Genomic DNA, 12,895 nt, shown 5'->3' on the forward strand with positions numbered 1-12,895 from the left:
TGCAATACATTTTTTTTTTCAAGTTTCAGGCCCCAAAATTAAGGAGCGTCTTATACATATATGCAGTATGTAATTCTTTAACCAGATCTATAAACACATTGAAAAAGGTATAATTTTCCTGCTTGTAAGCCTATAACTCGCTTGTGCCATATAGGTATGGGTGCCAGTTTAAAAATACAGTCACATTTAAAGGGAAGAAAATCAAAACAACAACAAAGGGTTCATTGTGTCCTAAAACAGAGAAGGGGAGCAAGTTTTTTGTTTTTTTTTTATATAGGGATTTGAAATAATGTTTGTCATTCCATTCTCCGTATATTTGAATGAAATAATATAAGGTTAATCAAACCTTAAATATAAATATCTTGTTGGGGAAAATAATTTCGGTTAAACTATCATACAACCAAAACTTCTCTTAAAGAAACAGGCCCACTCAAAATGCGTATGTTGTGTAGACAAAATGTTATGAAAAGCATTGAATGAGAAACTGTATTTTCCTTCATGTAATATGTACAAAAGTACTGTTTTGTTCAAGCATTCATGACGTTGTCATTTAAGCAAAAAACGTCTTAGAAATTTTGCATAATTGCCTTAATGATACCACTGAGCAGCTTAAATTGAAATTACAGAGCATTTGAAATAACATACTGACAGCATTTTTCATAAATTAGTCTCTAAATGTTATACATAAAGGGGCCAATTTTATTATTCTGCCATAAAAAATCTATAAAATTAGTTTGCCTTTGATTTTGCTAAATAACTATGATTACGAAAAAGTTAAGGCAATTGCTTGTTCTCCTTTATAATGTAGATTTCATTATGGTTTCGAAAAACAAAACAAATAGGTTTATGTTGCCTAGTTTTCAGAAGGGGTTAAGAGGAAATCCATAGCAGATAGTGTATTCTTACATGATCTAAAAAATGTGCAGGAATCCCAAATGCTTTTTTTTTTTTTTTTTTTTTTAACAGAAGTCATACTAGGTCTTATTTAAGGGACACTCCAGCCATGATACGCACTTTAACGTATATGACAAATGAGTGCTCTCTTTGTTGCAAACGCATGGGGAACCCTGCAGAATCCACCATAGACATTTACCCATTCCCTTACTATTTGGCCAAACACATCTCCTATAACAGTTTATACTTACACCAGCCATCTGCGCAGTTGAAATACAAATTGTTTATTTCCAGTTGGGTTCCACGGCCCATAACCTGGCCGCTATATAATATCGTACATCCCTTTAAGTGCATTTACATAAATGTGTTTTATTAAGGAGCCACAAAGTCCCTTGTGCCAATTAAATGACATCTGCAATTAACTGTAACTGAACAGATATAACTACCGTGGATATAAAAAGTCTACACACCCCTCTGTTAAAATGCCAGGTTCTTGCGATGTTAAAGAACGAGACAAAGATAAATCATGTCAGAACTTTTTCCACCTTTAATGTGACCTGTAACGTGAACAATTCAATTGCAAAACAAACTGAAATCTAGACAAGGGTGTGTAGACTTTTTATATCCACTGTATTTCTTTGAGTTTATACTTCAGTCCTGGTATACAGAGATTCAAGTCACATTATGCAGGAAAAAAGTGATTATATAGCCTTATATTAATAACAGGAGAACAACAGAATGGTGTGTGATGTCCAGACTACATGTGGTTCATTAAACGAGAAGTTAAGTCTAGGTTCTTCATTTAATAAAATGAGCAGCGATTGAATCAAACACCGCGTCTTCGCATTCTGCAGAGGCGTCTACTCACTTCTTGCCATGTATGTACTGTATGTATGTTTTGTGCGCACAGATCCACCGAAAGCATGTATTCACATATGTGTTACGTTAAAGAACAAGAATGCATCTAGACAAAAGTGGTTGACTGTCCTTTTAAATTTTTTAGCGTTCCCTTCTTACAGGGCGATTCAGGTGATTCAGCACCCCCAGGGCTACCCGACATAAAAATAATCCTTTAATGTTGTTTTTAATGTTGTAAAGTAAAGCAATAATATACAGAAGTTGCTACAAACCCATTATCAACCTCCAGCGTGATCATTAAACTGTTGTGTTTCCCAAATCTTACATTACAAATTATAATAAGCTATATATATTTACTTTAAACAGGGCCCTCTTCACCTGCTGTTTCTGTAAGTCAATTTGTTATGTTATATACTACTTGTTATGTCTTGTTTACCCATTGCACAGTGCTGCAAGATATGATGGCGCTATATAAAACAATAATCATAATAATTCTAGGAATTCTCTTTATATGTACATCATTAGTGTAAGCCATCTAATTTTCCTGTTCTCGGGATCTGCATGATTATCCCTTCCCATTAACTTATCTCTGTCCTATTGTTCAGCTTCTGATTGTTGTCGATTGTTTCAGACAGCCTTAGTAAGGGTGGCTGATAGGGGAGTAAACTCCAGGACACAAAATTGATTAGATAATGGACAGATTAGATATGCCAAATGGTTCTTGTCTGCCATCAAATTCTACGTTTATTTGTTTATGTCATATGCAGTTACAGATCTTAATGTAAATCAATAAAAATATTAAAAAAATAAATAGTTAATAGATTAACAAAAGAAAAACTGCAAGCTATATATTAATGTATATGATGACAGCTTCCCTTTAATTCAAAATAGAAAAAGGCTCCAGGCACTCAAGGGTTCCATCAGACAGATTTATTGAAGGAAACGGACAACAACGTTTCGACCTCAACTTGATAAAGACCTCATTGTGAGGTCGAAACGTTGTTGTCCGTTTCCTTCAATAAATCGGTCTGATGGAACCCTTGAGTGCCTGGAGCCTTTTTCTATTTTGATTTACTGGGGAGCTGGCCCTTCCCGGCACAGCTAAGCACCTGAGTTCCTGTGGGGAGTGAGTGCTGATTCCTGATACTGGTAGCTTCCCTTTAATGGCATCATCTGCTAGCCTTAGAATATAGGGTTGGTCTTTATGCAACCTCCTCTCCAGATCTGGGTGGACAAGATGTGACGTTCCAGAAGTATTAACACTGCATCATCTCAAGCACAACTTTTCTAGATTTAAAATTATATATATATATGTATATGTAATATCTACTATAGTTCATTATTTAACACTTTTATGCAGAGATGTCAATGTATAGTTAAGGGATCCAAAGATTAGAGTGTGCAGTAAAAACTGCAAAAAAACCTATTTGTTGCGTAGACTGGTTGCTTTAAAATGAAACTATTCAAGTCAAGAAGAATATTTATTAAGCTAATCTTTAATGGGAAATCAAAGGAACCAATCTCTGGCACGAGTGTCATCAAAATATCACAAAGTCGGAGAGAGTATGATGCTATTTTCCCAGCCAAGCAGAGCATCGTTTTAACCTTCACTCATCTTCTCATAATGCGGTCCTTGGAAAAAAGACAACTGGCTGGAGTCTGCACTTTTACTGTTTCAGAAAATGTCTCAACTGGTATCATTCACATTCCTGCGTGCCAAATACTTGAAAATCGAATTTTATAAAAAGACTAAATCAGAAGACAAAATCAAAGTCACTCATGCAGCAGAGACTATTAACTGCCTTGCAAATCCAATATAGTGGCCACTGAGCTAGAGGTATAGCTACAACGTGAAAATCATTCCCACCGGGGAGTTAAGGTTTATGTTAAGTTCATTGGAACTAGAAGGACCACAGGAGACCTTGACAGGTGCAAGGGCAGGGGAGAAAATGGAGAGATATATAGTGAGAAGGGTGAGAGCTAGTAAGAAAATGGAGAGATAATGAGAAAGAACGGGGATAGATGGGAAAAAGGGGAGATAGAGAAAGAAGAGATGGAAAGAAATGGAAAAGTTGCAGAATAAAACAAGGGGAGCGATAAAAAGGGGGTGGACAAAAAGGAGAGATAAAGTGAAAGGAGATGGAAGAGAGGAAAGAAAGAAAACGGAGCGATGAGAGGAAGAGAGGAAAGAGAAAACGGACAGATGAGAGGAAGAGAGGAAAGAAAGAGAAACAGAGATGAGAAATAGGGAGAAGGGGATAAAGACAAAAAGGGAGAGATAAAGAGAGGTGCGAGGAGAGATACAATGAAGTGAAAGAGCAGAGCTAATGAGAACGGGGGATAAAAGAGCAGGAGAAATAAACATAAAGAAGAGAGAAACAGAAAGGTGAGAGATTGTACCAGCCCTGCATATTAGTTGTGTATGCCCTGACTTTTCGATGATACCTGCATTGACCGGGAATTTGAACATCAATAGCCAGAGCAGCACCAAAACACTAGAATCACTTTCTAATTATCCATGCCCTGGTCATCGTATGTCTTAAAGTATATATAAAGCTGGGTGGTGCTTTGTCAAATTTCTGGTCTAGATTATGGACAGGTTCCAAAATAGTATATATGCATCACTAAAGTCAGTATGCCTGAGCAAGAGTAAACTTTGTTTGATCAAAAGAAAACTAAAGAATACATGCAGTAAAAAGCAGTTCAATACACGTTTAACAGGAAAGTAGCGCTGCAGCAGTCCTTTAAAAGAATAGGACTTTTTTTCTAGGTTTCACGATGGCAGTACTTACGATGTAGCAGGGCTCACAAAAGGCCTTCTTTTCCACAGCATAGAAAGGCTGTCCACGCAGCTTGCTGTTGCAGGTCATGCAGGTGAAACACTCCACATGGAATACTTGGTCCATGGCTGTGCATCCAGTACCTTCTCCCACAACGTTCTCTCCACAGCGGGAACAGCGCCCTAATCCCAAGCAGACAAGCACATCGGTATAACAATCAGGGCACCTGGATATCCTCTTCACACATGGACACCTGTCAGATCTATAGGCAACTTTTGGGATTATGGCTTCATGGACTCCCATTCATGGCGTTTGCAATCCCTTTCCCACATTTAACAAGTATCCATCTGAAACCAGTTGCAGTTAACATAATATATTAAATGACAGTGTTTCCCATTATATATTTAACTCCTCTAATATCAATGGGTAAACTATCCCTGGGAACATTAGTAAAATTATTCTGAAGAAACATTTTCTTATCTTCGTAAACCTTAGTCACCTCATTGGCATAACCACACATTGCATAGTAGCATGTCATTGTAGTATTTGTACTTACAAGAGCACACGTTAACATGAATTTCTCCTATGTTTTTGCATATTCTGAATGTCTCTTAAAGGTCCTGGTTAGCAGCAGTCAAATCAAACTAAGAAACAGTTCTAAATTTGGGACGTTTCTTGCCACCAAACATAAAATGCATTCAAACAACCCATTTCTTGGTAAACACAGACTTTTTTCCCCTTACATGGTTTTTCACCAAAACTCAATCTCATTGTAATCAACTCCACACTCCACCATGTTTTAGAGTAGATCCCCCCAATTCTCATCACCTTAGCTGTCTGGCATGGAGCAAATTGCATAAAGGTCACTAGTAATCTGAATACATGCTCATTTGGACCAGGTGGGGTGATGAAAAGCACAGTATAGATGTTCAGGCAAAAAGTCAAAGAAACATATTTGGCACCAAAGCTGTTCTTACGCAACACCCAGACACAAGATATTAATGTTAATCTTTTCCCTGCTTACGTCAATAATGTAAGAGCTACACCACGCCGAAAATTAAGCTTCATGTTTAAACGTTTAGTTCGCGGTTCTTAAGAAATTCAATCAGCGTGCTATTCCATTACCGAATAACAGTATTAAAATTGTGGCTGTCGTTTACTAGCAAAGCGTACGCTGGAATCATATGGCCAGCAATTTGGACCAGATAAGAGATCCAAGATAAGCAACACAAAGCAACAAATGCATTATGGAGGCTATGGTGCTGCATAGCTTCGCACCGGAGGTGGTAGACATGATAAAAAGGCCATCAAATGTACCCTCGTAAAACTCTCACAATACATTCTGAATTAGACACACAGAGATGGGCTCCCTACGGTGCAAACTTGGCACAGGGGAAACGTCACGTATGATGTCCACATAGTCAGACTACACACCTAACACGCCATTAATACATGCTATTAAATAAGGAGTTAATCTTTCCGACGAGAGGAATGAAGGATTTAATTCACAACGTACCCAAAGCAGGCAAGTTAACTACTCAAGATCCATTTAGATGCACAATGAAAACAGCACATGCCAAGAAAAGTATCTCAAGCTTAAAGAAGGATATACTCCCTGAGAAAAAGATAACAGAGGTTCAAAGGTAATATACAAGGACAGTGACCTCATTTAACCTAAGGGACTAACATTTAATTATCTGTAAACATTTTCTGCTTGGCTTGCCATGAAGCCTGGAAGCCTGCTTGCATGGTTAATTAAATCCCTCTATTCAAAGCCTATCTGCTCCAGTACAACTTTTAATATGCTAAGATCCGGCTTTCCATATTCCGACTAATATAGTTATTAGCTGACAGCTATGTGGATGCAGCAATTACCATGCTACATGGACCCAAGGCTGGAAATATTTCATGCAAATCACAGGCACTGCCTCTGTCTATTTGCCCTTTTACAATTACTTGATCAATGGGCCATAATAACAGTGGATAAGCTGTCGGCTCTATACTAAGTGAAATGGATGAATGGAAGATAAAAACGTGAAGACAATAAATTGGCCGAGGCACGAGCAGTGTTAAGAAAGAAAATAAAAAGGTTTGATGCGAGGAAGGCTGGAGGAAAAGATTAGCATTATAAGTGAAAGAACAATTTGCTTTCATGGCAGAAGTAGTTTAAGTTCACCAGTGTGTTTTGAGGGCAGACAACGTTAGTTTATAGAACCAAAGTCTTGTGTCAGAGAAAGAATGACAATGTAAATGATCTGCGGTCACCATAAACAAGGTGCTGTTACAACAACACTTACAAGCTAATCAGCCATAGCGCATATATCTTCTGCAGTTTTACTCGCAGACAAGGAATACTCACTGATATCACAGAATACACAAAAAAGGCTCACTGAAGTTTTGTATCACTAATATAATATTGAGTGATCTAAGGAAGCAATGTACCAAGCCTGGGAGCTCCCTAGGTTTGATAGGGAGCCTCCAGATGAAGCCTTGCTTCCCTGGGTCAGTTTGGCCATGTCCTCTCCTCACCTACCAAGGGCTGTCTGGGGTTAGCCCCATACCTACACACAGCTGGCACCCAAAGGTACCCCAGGAACCCTAAAAGTTCCCAGGTATGCTTAGAACATGAGTCAGTTGGGACACCTATGCGCTTCTAAATAAGATGAAAACATATTGTACTTTTCACATAGTGGGTCAGCCCTTACCAAAGTACTCTTCAGAAGGCGGGTTCTCCATGTCGTACAACATCTTCTTAGTGAGACGGTCAAGTTCATCCTCGGGCCGAAGAGCAGAGCCTGGAGCGGGATAGCTTGGAGTCTGAAAGCGAGGTAAGACGGACAATGAGCAATACTACACAACAACGGGTATCACATTCCTACTTCGCTTTAACATACCACTTCTGCATCAAACCCGAGAGTTTATACACAAGTAGATTATTTTTAGCAAAACAATCCAAGACCGAGTTACAGTAATTCAAGTGCATCAAGGTCACTAGACGAGCAATGTACATATATTATTTGTCAATATCATGGTCCAATGAGAGATAGTACCCTTATTATGGTAGAAAAGACAAAGGCTGTGTGCGTTACACAGCTGTTAACAGGAGCCTTCTTTGCGCTGCCTATATTTTTAGCAGATTGTAAAGAATACTTGTGTTTTTTTTTGTAATTAGATTCACAGAAAACATAGTAAGTGATGCAAAAAGAACACAATGTTCAGAGCTGCCAGTCATGGTTAAATAATTAGTCGCTATTACGTGGAAGTGCTCATGATGCTCTATGCAAGGAGGAATAGGGCTTGTTATTATACGAGCAGCACAATTTAGTAATTTGTATAATGCTAACATCCTGTTCTGAAAATGACTGCTTGCAATCTGTAATACCGCATGTAAGAACGATCCACGCAATACAACACAATCACACAGACACATTTAGATGGATTACTTGTATCTCCTAATATGCAGAAGTCTTATTCTATAATTAATACATTCATTTCAAAGAGAGAGCCCTTTACTCCAGATGTGCTCTGTGCTTTCTATTTCTAACGCAGGTCTGTCACTTTTCCCAAACCCTTTATTGTGTCACCGTACGCACTAAATCACTAAATCAACTTGTAAACTGATAAAAACAAGAAATATGCAGCTATTAAAAAGACAGCCACTTCGCAGACCATGGGGGGAAAGTATTTTATCTTTGTGTTCTTTATATCTCCATAATTATTCACCCCCATCATCTTTCACATAAAATCCAGCTGTTGATTGGTTCAGGTAAACTTTTTAACGCCGGGTGAGGAGAGAGAATATCGAGAAGAAAAGATCACATAATGTTGGCTTTGCCGTAGGCGGCCACCAGTCTCCACGAGGTTAACATTTAGACTATAATCACAAAACTAATTGGCAAACAAAGTTTCAAACAAATTAATTTAGTAAAGGTAAAAGTCGTAACAGATGGCTTTTAAGTTTTATCTACTCTTATATAAGGGTTCACACCACATTTGGGCAAACAATTCAAGACGAAACCAAATTTCTATATATTTAATTTATTTAGCACCAAACTTTCAGCTCCCCGCAGAGGAATGACTGCAGACACCAAGGGCACTATCCTGTGCAGTTTTAGATATACAAGGAAACTTCTCGTCATATCTTAAAAACATATTTCCTCACCATACATTTTTTATGTTGCTGGTAACCAGATAAAAAAATGGACTAGATAATATTTTATGCAGGTTGTTGTAAAAAAACCAAAAAAAACCCCCCACACATTTCTTGCTTACTACGAAGATGGCTAATTGTTTAATACGGAACAATATACCGGGCAGTGAAAGCAGGCTTGGTTGGCGGTTTTTGTTTATTAATGTCTGTACCCTTTTGCATCAGAAAAGAGCAGCTGAAAGAAAGAGGAGATGGCATTGGTAGCAAACGCACTTGTGGTAGGAAGTCTGTCAGAGATATCATATTGTTCATACTGAAGCTTCTTAAACAGGGAGGATAATTAGATGTCTGCGTAAGCATATCCTCGCTTGGCAAATAGTTTGTGCGCAGACTACCAGCTCATGAACGCCGGCTCTCAGCAGATGTGATGCGTAGCTTTTCAGCTGCTAAGAACGAGCGCGTAACCAGTCTAAAAATACATGAACACAAAAAGACAACCGACTGCAGACAACAACCTCATGCAGGTGGTAATGGTGAAGATGAGGCACATGAGCTGTTTGGGCACAGAACAAGAGGCAGATTCCGTACGAATCGCAAGTGCAAATAATATGATGCATGTAGGTGGGAGACGAAGCAGTAGGATAGGTGGGAAGCCAGTTCAGAGAAGGTAGATCGGGCAAGCGAGGGAAGGCAATGGCCAAGTCTGATTACGATGGCACGTCGTCTTCATTGATGGGGAGAGATACAGGCTGCAGTCGAGAAATGAAGGACAAAAGGAGGGGAAAGCCTACAGTAAGAAATTGATACAAGCACAGCAAGGCAGGCCATGGTAGGAATATAGTGCAGTAAGAGGTTAATTATTAGAGAAATAAAAATTGAGTTTAGTTACAGATGTACTGTGTGGGTGCTGGTTAGTCTCATCCTTAATTACAGTTCATGGATTTTAGATGGCTTACTTTTCACTGTTGCATTGGTATTACCAAACTGCAACACAATCCACTTAACGACACAGCTAACATATGGATCTTTGGGATTGTGCTTCTCCGCAGTCTAGGCTTTGCTAAAAGTGCATTTTTTGTCATGGAGGCTCGTTTGACCATCATTTTTTTTTTTAAAGAATCGTTACCGTCTCTAAATAAAGGAACTTTGTATAGCAATAAAAGCATTTGTACCCCAAGTCCCTGCCTTACCGGGAGCATGCCCAACAATCTGCGTGAACCGGTGACATCTCTGGCTACCTGTTATATGCTTCATAAGACAATTTTTCAGGTCACGTGATTTTAATACCCACTAAAGTATATTTGCTCAATATGCTAAAGATCTCCAATAATATTGAGATCACTTTTGCATGGACTCCAGTACATGTTTGCGCAAACCAAACATTGCTTTTTTTCTCCTCCCTTAGCGGCCCCTTTTGAAAGAAGGGAGCATACTATGGTATGCTTCTCATACATGCTTGGCAGAACCACCGGAATCAACAAAATCCGAACACTGATGTTCGAGAAGTTTACATACTAATGCCTCATGGTTTCAGGAGAGGCAACCACAGGACAAAATAAATGAGACAGAAGCATAATTTCCCAACTCCACTAACGAAGATATAGTCCAATCTACATACAGTAAAATGCACTGGAGTTCATTCGCTTTAAAAAAAAAAAAATTCTAGGGACTAGACTGAAAAGGCATTGGATCCTTACTATTAGTGCCCAAGGTTCATCCTGCTAGTTACTGTCTAAGGGAATTCCTCTGTATAATTAGATTATGCGCATGCTCATCTAGAGGTGGAATTCAGGGTTTGCAGATGATGAAAACAAACCACACTACTTTCTAGCTGTTGTGCTGTTAATGGGTGCTACCAAGCACAGAACTAAATCAAGAGTGCTGCCTCTTAAGTTTCCTTTCTACACCACCTGAAATAAACCGGGCTCCTTGGACTATCAACCATTACACAGCCCCTAGATTTATGGCGCCTTGACGGGACAGAAAATAAGTGACTGTGTGGGTTTTGGCAGGATGATTATGTAAATTGTCCAGCTGGTTGGTGCAGAGAGAGGTAGAGAAACGCTGATAATAGCTGCTGAAGTGAGTCATTTAATCTGTGTTTTACTACATCTACAGCAGTGCTAATTTATCGATTCATACCCATTAAGATTATAAGCTTTTTATGCTGCTAACAGGCAGGATGATGAATAGTTCTTCCTGAGGATGAGACTCTCCACCCCGATGTACCGTTGGATCTCACTGGGAATCACATTTGGATAATCATGCCTTACAATTTAAGAAAAACCCACTCATTTAATCACTTGGTTTGCGGGCTTAGATTAAGAAAGTAACAAAACCCCCTCATTTAATAGCATGCAATTTCCAAGCCAGAATGCGAAAGAAGGGGTAACTTTTTCGACGTATATACATTACCCACAATACCGCTTTTGTTTAAGTGGATCTCAAAAAACACAATATGGGTATTGTTTTGGTAATTACCACGACCTACCAGGAATAGCCAACTCTTCCAATATATCTGGTGCAAACCAGCCTTATCAACCAATGGACTGTCCCTGCTGATTGGACTATTGTGTTTTAGGGATATTATGGTAATGAGACCATAATGTCAAACTGTGTCAGAATCACATTTTTATGCATAACCCCTCGCATTACCTAGATATTCTGTAAAAGTGCACTGGTCAACCAGTTTTTGATGCTCCATATTCTGCTTTTTATGCACGAGCTGCTACAATGAGTACACTATTGTATCAGGACTGGTGAAGGCAGAAAGAAAAAAAGCTTTTAATTAGTAGGGAGCTTCCACACTCGTACTATCCAACTTGCAGGGCTCTCTTTAAGGCAAGGTAAAAAGGGGTACAGCCGCTCCTTCACCAATTTTACCTTCTGGATGTGGCTACAAAGATCTCTCTATTTGAGGTTTAAGCCCCACCTTCCATAGAGCACCAGGAAATGTCACATCTTGGAGACTGGCATCAAGCAACACACAGAATGAATGGGCAGTGGGGGACCCATGGGAGGACATCTACAAGACGCTTATGTTAAAAGATGACCCTATGAATATGCAAATTACCGGTATAGTGTAGCATTCACTTATTTATTGATGTATATAGCACCATCATATTCCACAGCGCTGTAACAATGCTTAATTCAATCAATACCACCAAGGAGCCAGGATTTGACAAGCTGCTTTTACAATTTTTCCTTCACTCACAAGCTTTCTATGCATTACATATGCTTCTTTTTCAATATAAAAGGCCAGCAGAATGTGTGATGGCACTAGGGGGCATGCATGTGCAGTAAATGCACAGGAGCACTGCTGTGACTATCGATAAGAGAAGTACATATGTATAGTGTTCATTCACAATTATTTATACGGAGCCTTGTACAGCATTTAGAATAGGTTAGAATCTTATAAGAAAGACAATGAACGTGAAGGTTCGTGCGGGTCACTAAGTTATTCTGCCTAGTAGGCATAAGTTAATGCCAGCTTTTTTAGCTCAGTGGCTATGGCATTACTGTGCATTTCATTTTACACCTTGGCACCTTGCACTTCAATTTACACCTTGGCTCTACCATATTTAGACTTTGCAGTCATCACTGATGTCAGATGCCATAAGATAAGTCTTTTTCAAGGTATGGAATACAGCTTTGTGACATATGTTAATCTCTAAAGAGGTCAAACTAGGTAATATTTACCTCCGGACTTCTGTGTTAAAGGAGCACTCCCACCCATCAAATACACTTTAATGCATATAATAAAGCGTCCACTTCAGCAGTGTGCTGTGAGTGCCCCCTTGATCACGTTTCTGCCTGTGACTGCCTGCTACAAGCAGCCCAAAGTGGGGTGAAAACAGCATAAGGTGAAGCAGTGGGTTGCACCTTCACGTGAAGCTTAGATTTTTTTTTTCTTACTAAAGAATGCATATTAGAACTTTTAACATACGCTCCCTGTCTCTTATGCAGAAGAATTTAGTTCTTCTATAAGCAGAAACATAATACAGAAAGTGCTTTCACCTTTTAATGCTTCCGAGACCACATCTCCCAGCCTTACAGACGGCTTCTCTTAGCACCTTGAGATGAGAAAGTGTGCAATCTTTACCCATTAAGAATCTTCCTTCTGAAAATCAGTGTAACAGATTGTCAATAAGCTGTTACTAGATGGAGGGAGTCTGGCACAACAGATGTCCTTAAGTGCCCTTTCATCCTTCCT

General features: G+C 39.1%; 1 protein-coding gene across 1 annotated transcript in view; it reads right to left on the minus strand.

Annotated features, from left to right (window-relative positions):
• Positions 1-4,544: 4,544 nt before the first annotated feature.
• LOC149271729 (lipoma-preferred partner homolog) overlaps positions 4,545-12,895 on the minus strand; it is a gene marked incomplete at its 3' end in the record, with an annotated part of 49,313 nt that continues 40,962 nt past the window's right edge. The window contains exons 6-7 of the mRNA XM_089507168.1: positions 7,238-7,349; positions 4,545-4,714 (exon numbers count right to left, since the gene is read on the minus strand). Of these exons, the coding sequence (XP_089363294.1) occupies positions 4,545-4,714; positions 7,238-7,349 (282 nt within the window). The remainder of the gene's footprint in view (positions 4,715-7,237; positions 7,350-12,895) is intronic.

The sequence above is a fragment of the Sceloporus occidentalis genome, unplaced genomic scaffold (genome assembly GCF_023333645.1).
Source record: "Sceloporus occidentalis isolate IW3139 unplaced genomic scaffold, rSceOcc1.0.p SCAF_468, whole genome shotgun sequence".
Lineage (NCBI taxonomy): Eukaryota > Metazoa > Chordata > Lepidosauria > Squamata > Phrynosomatidae > Sceloporus > Sceloporus occidentalis.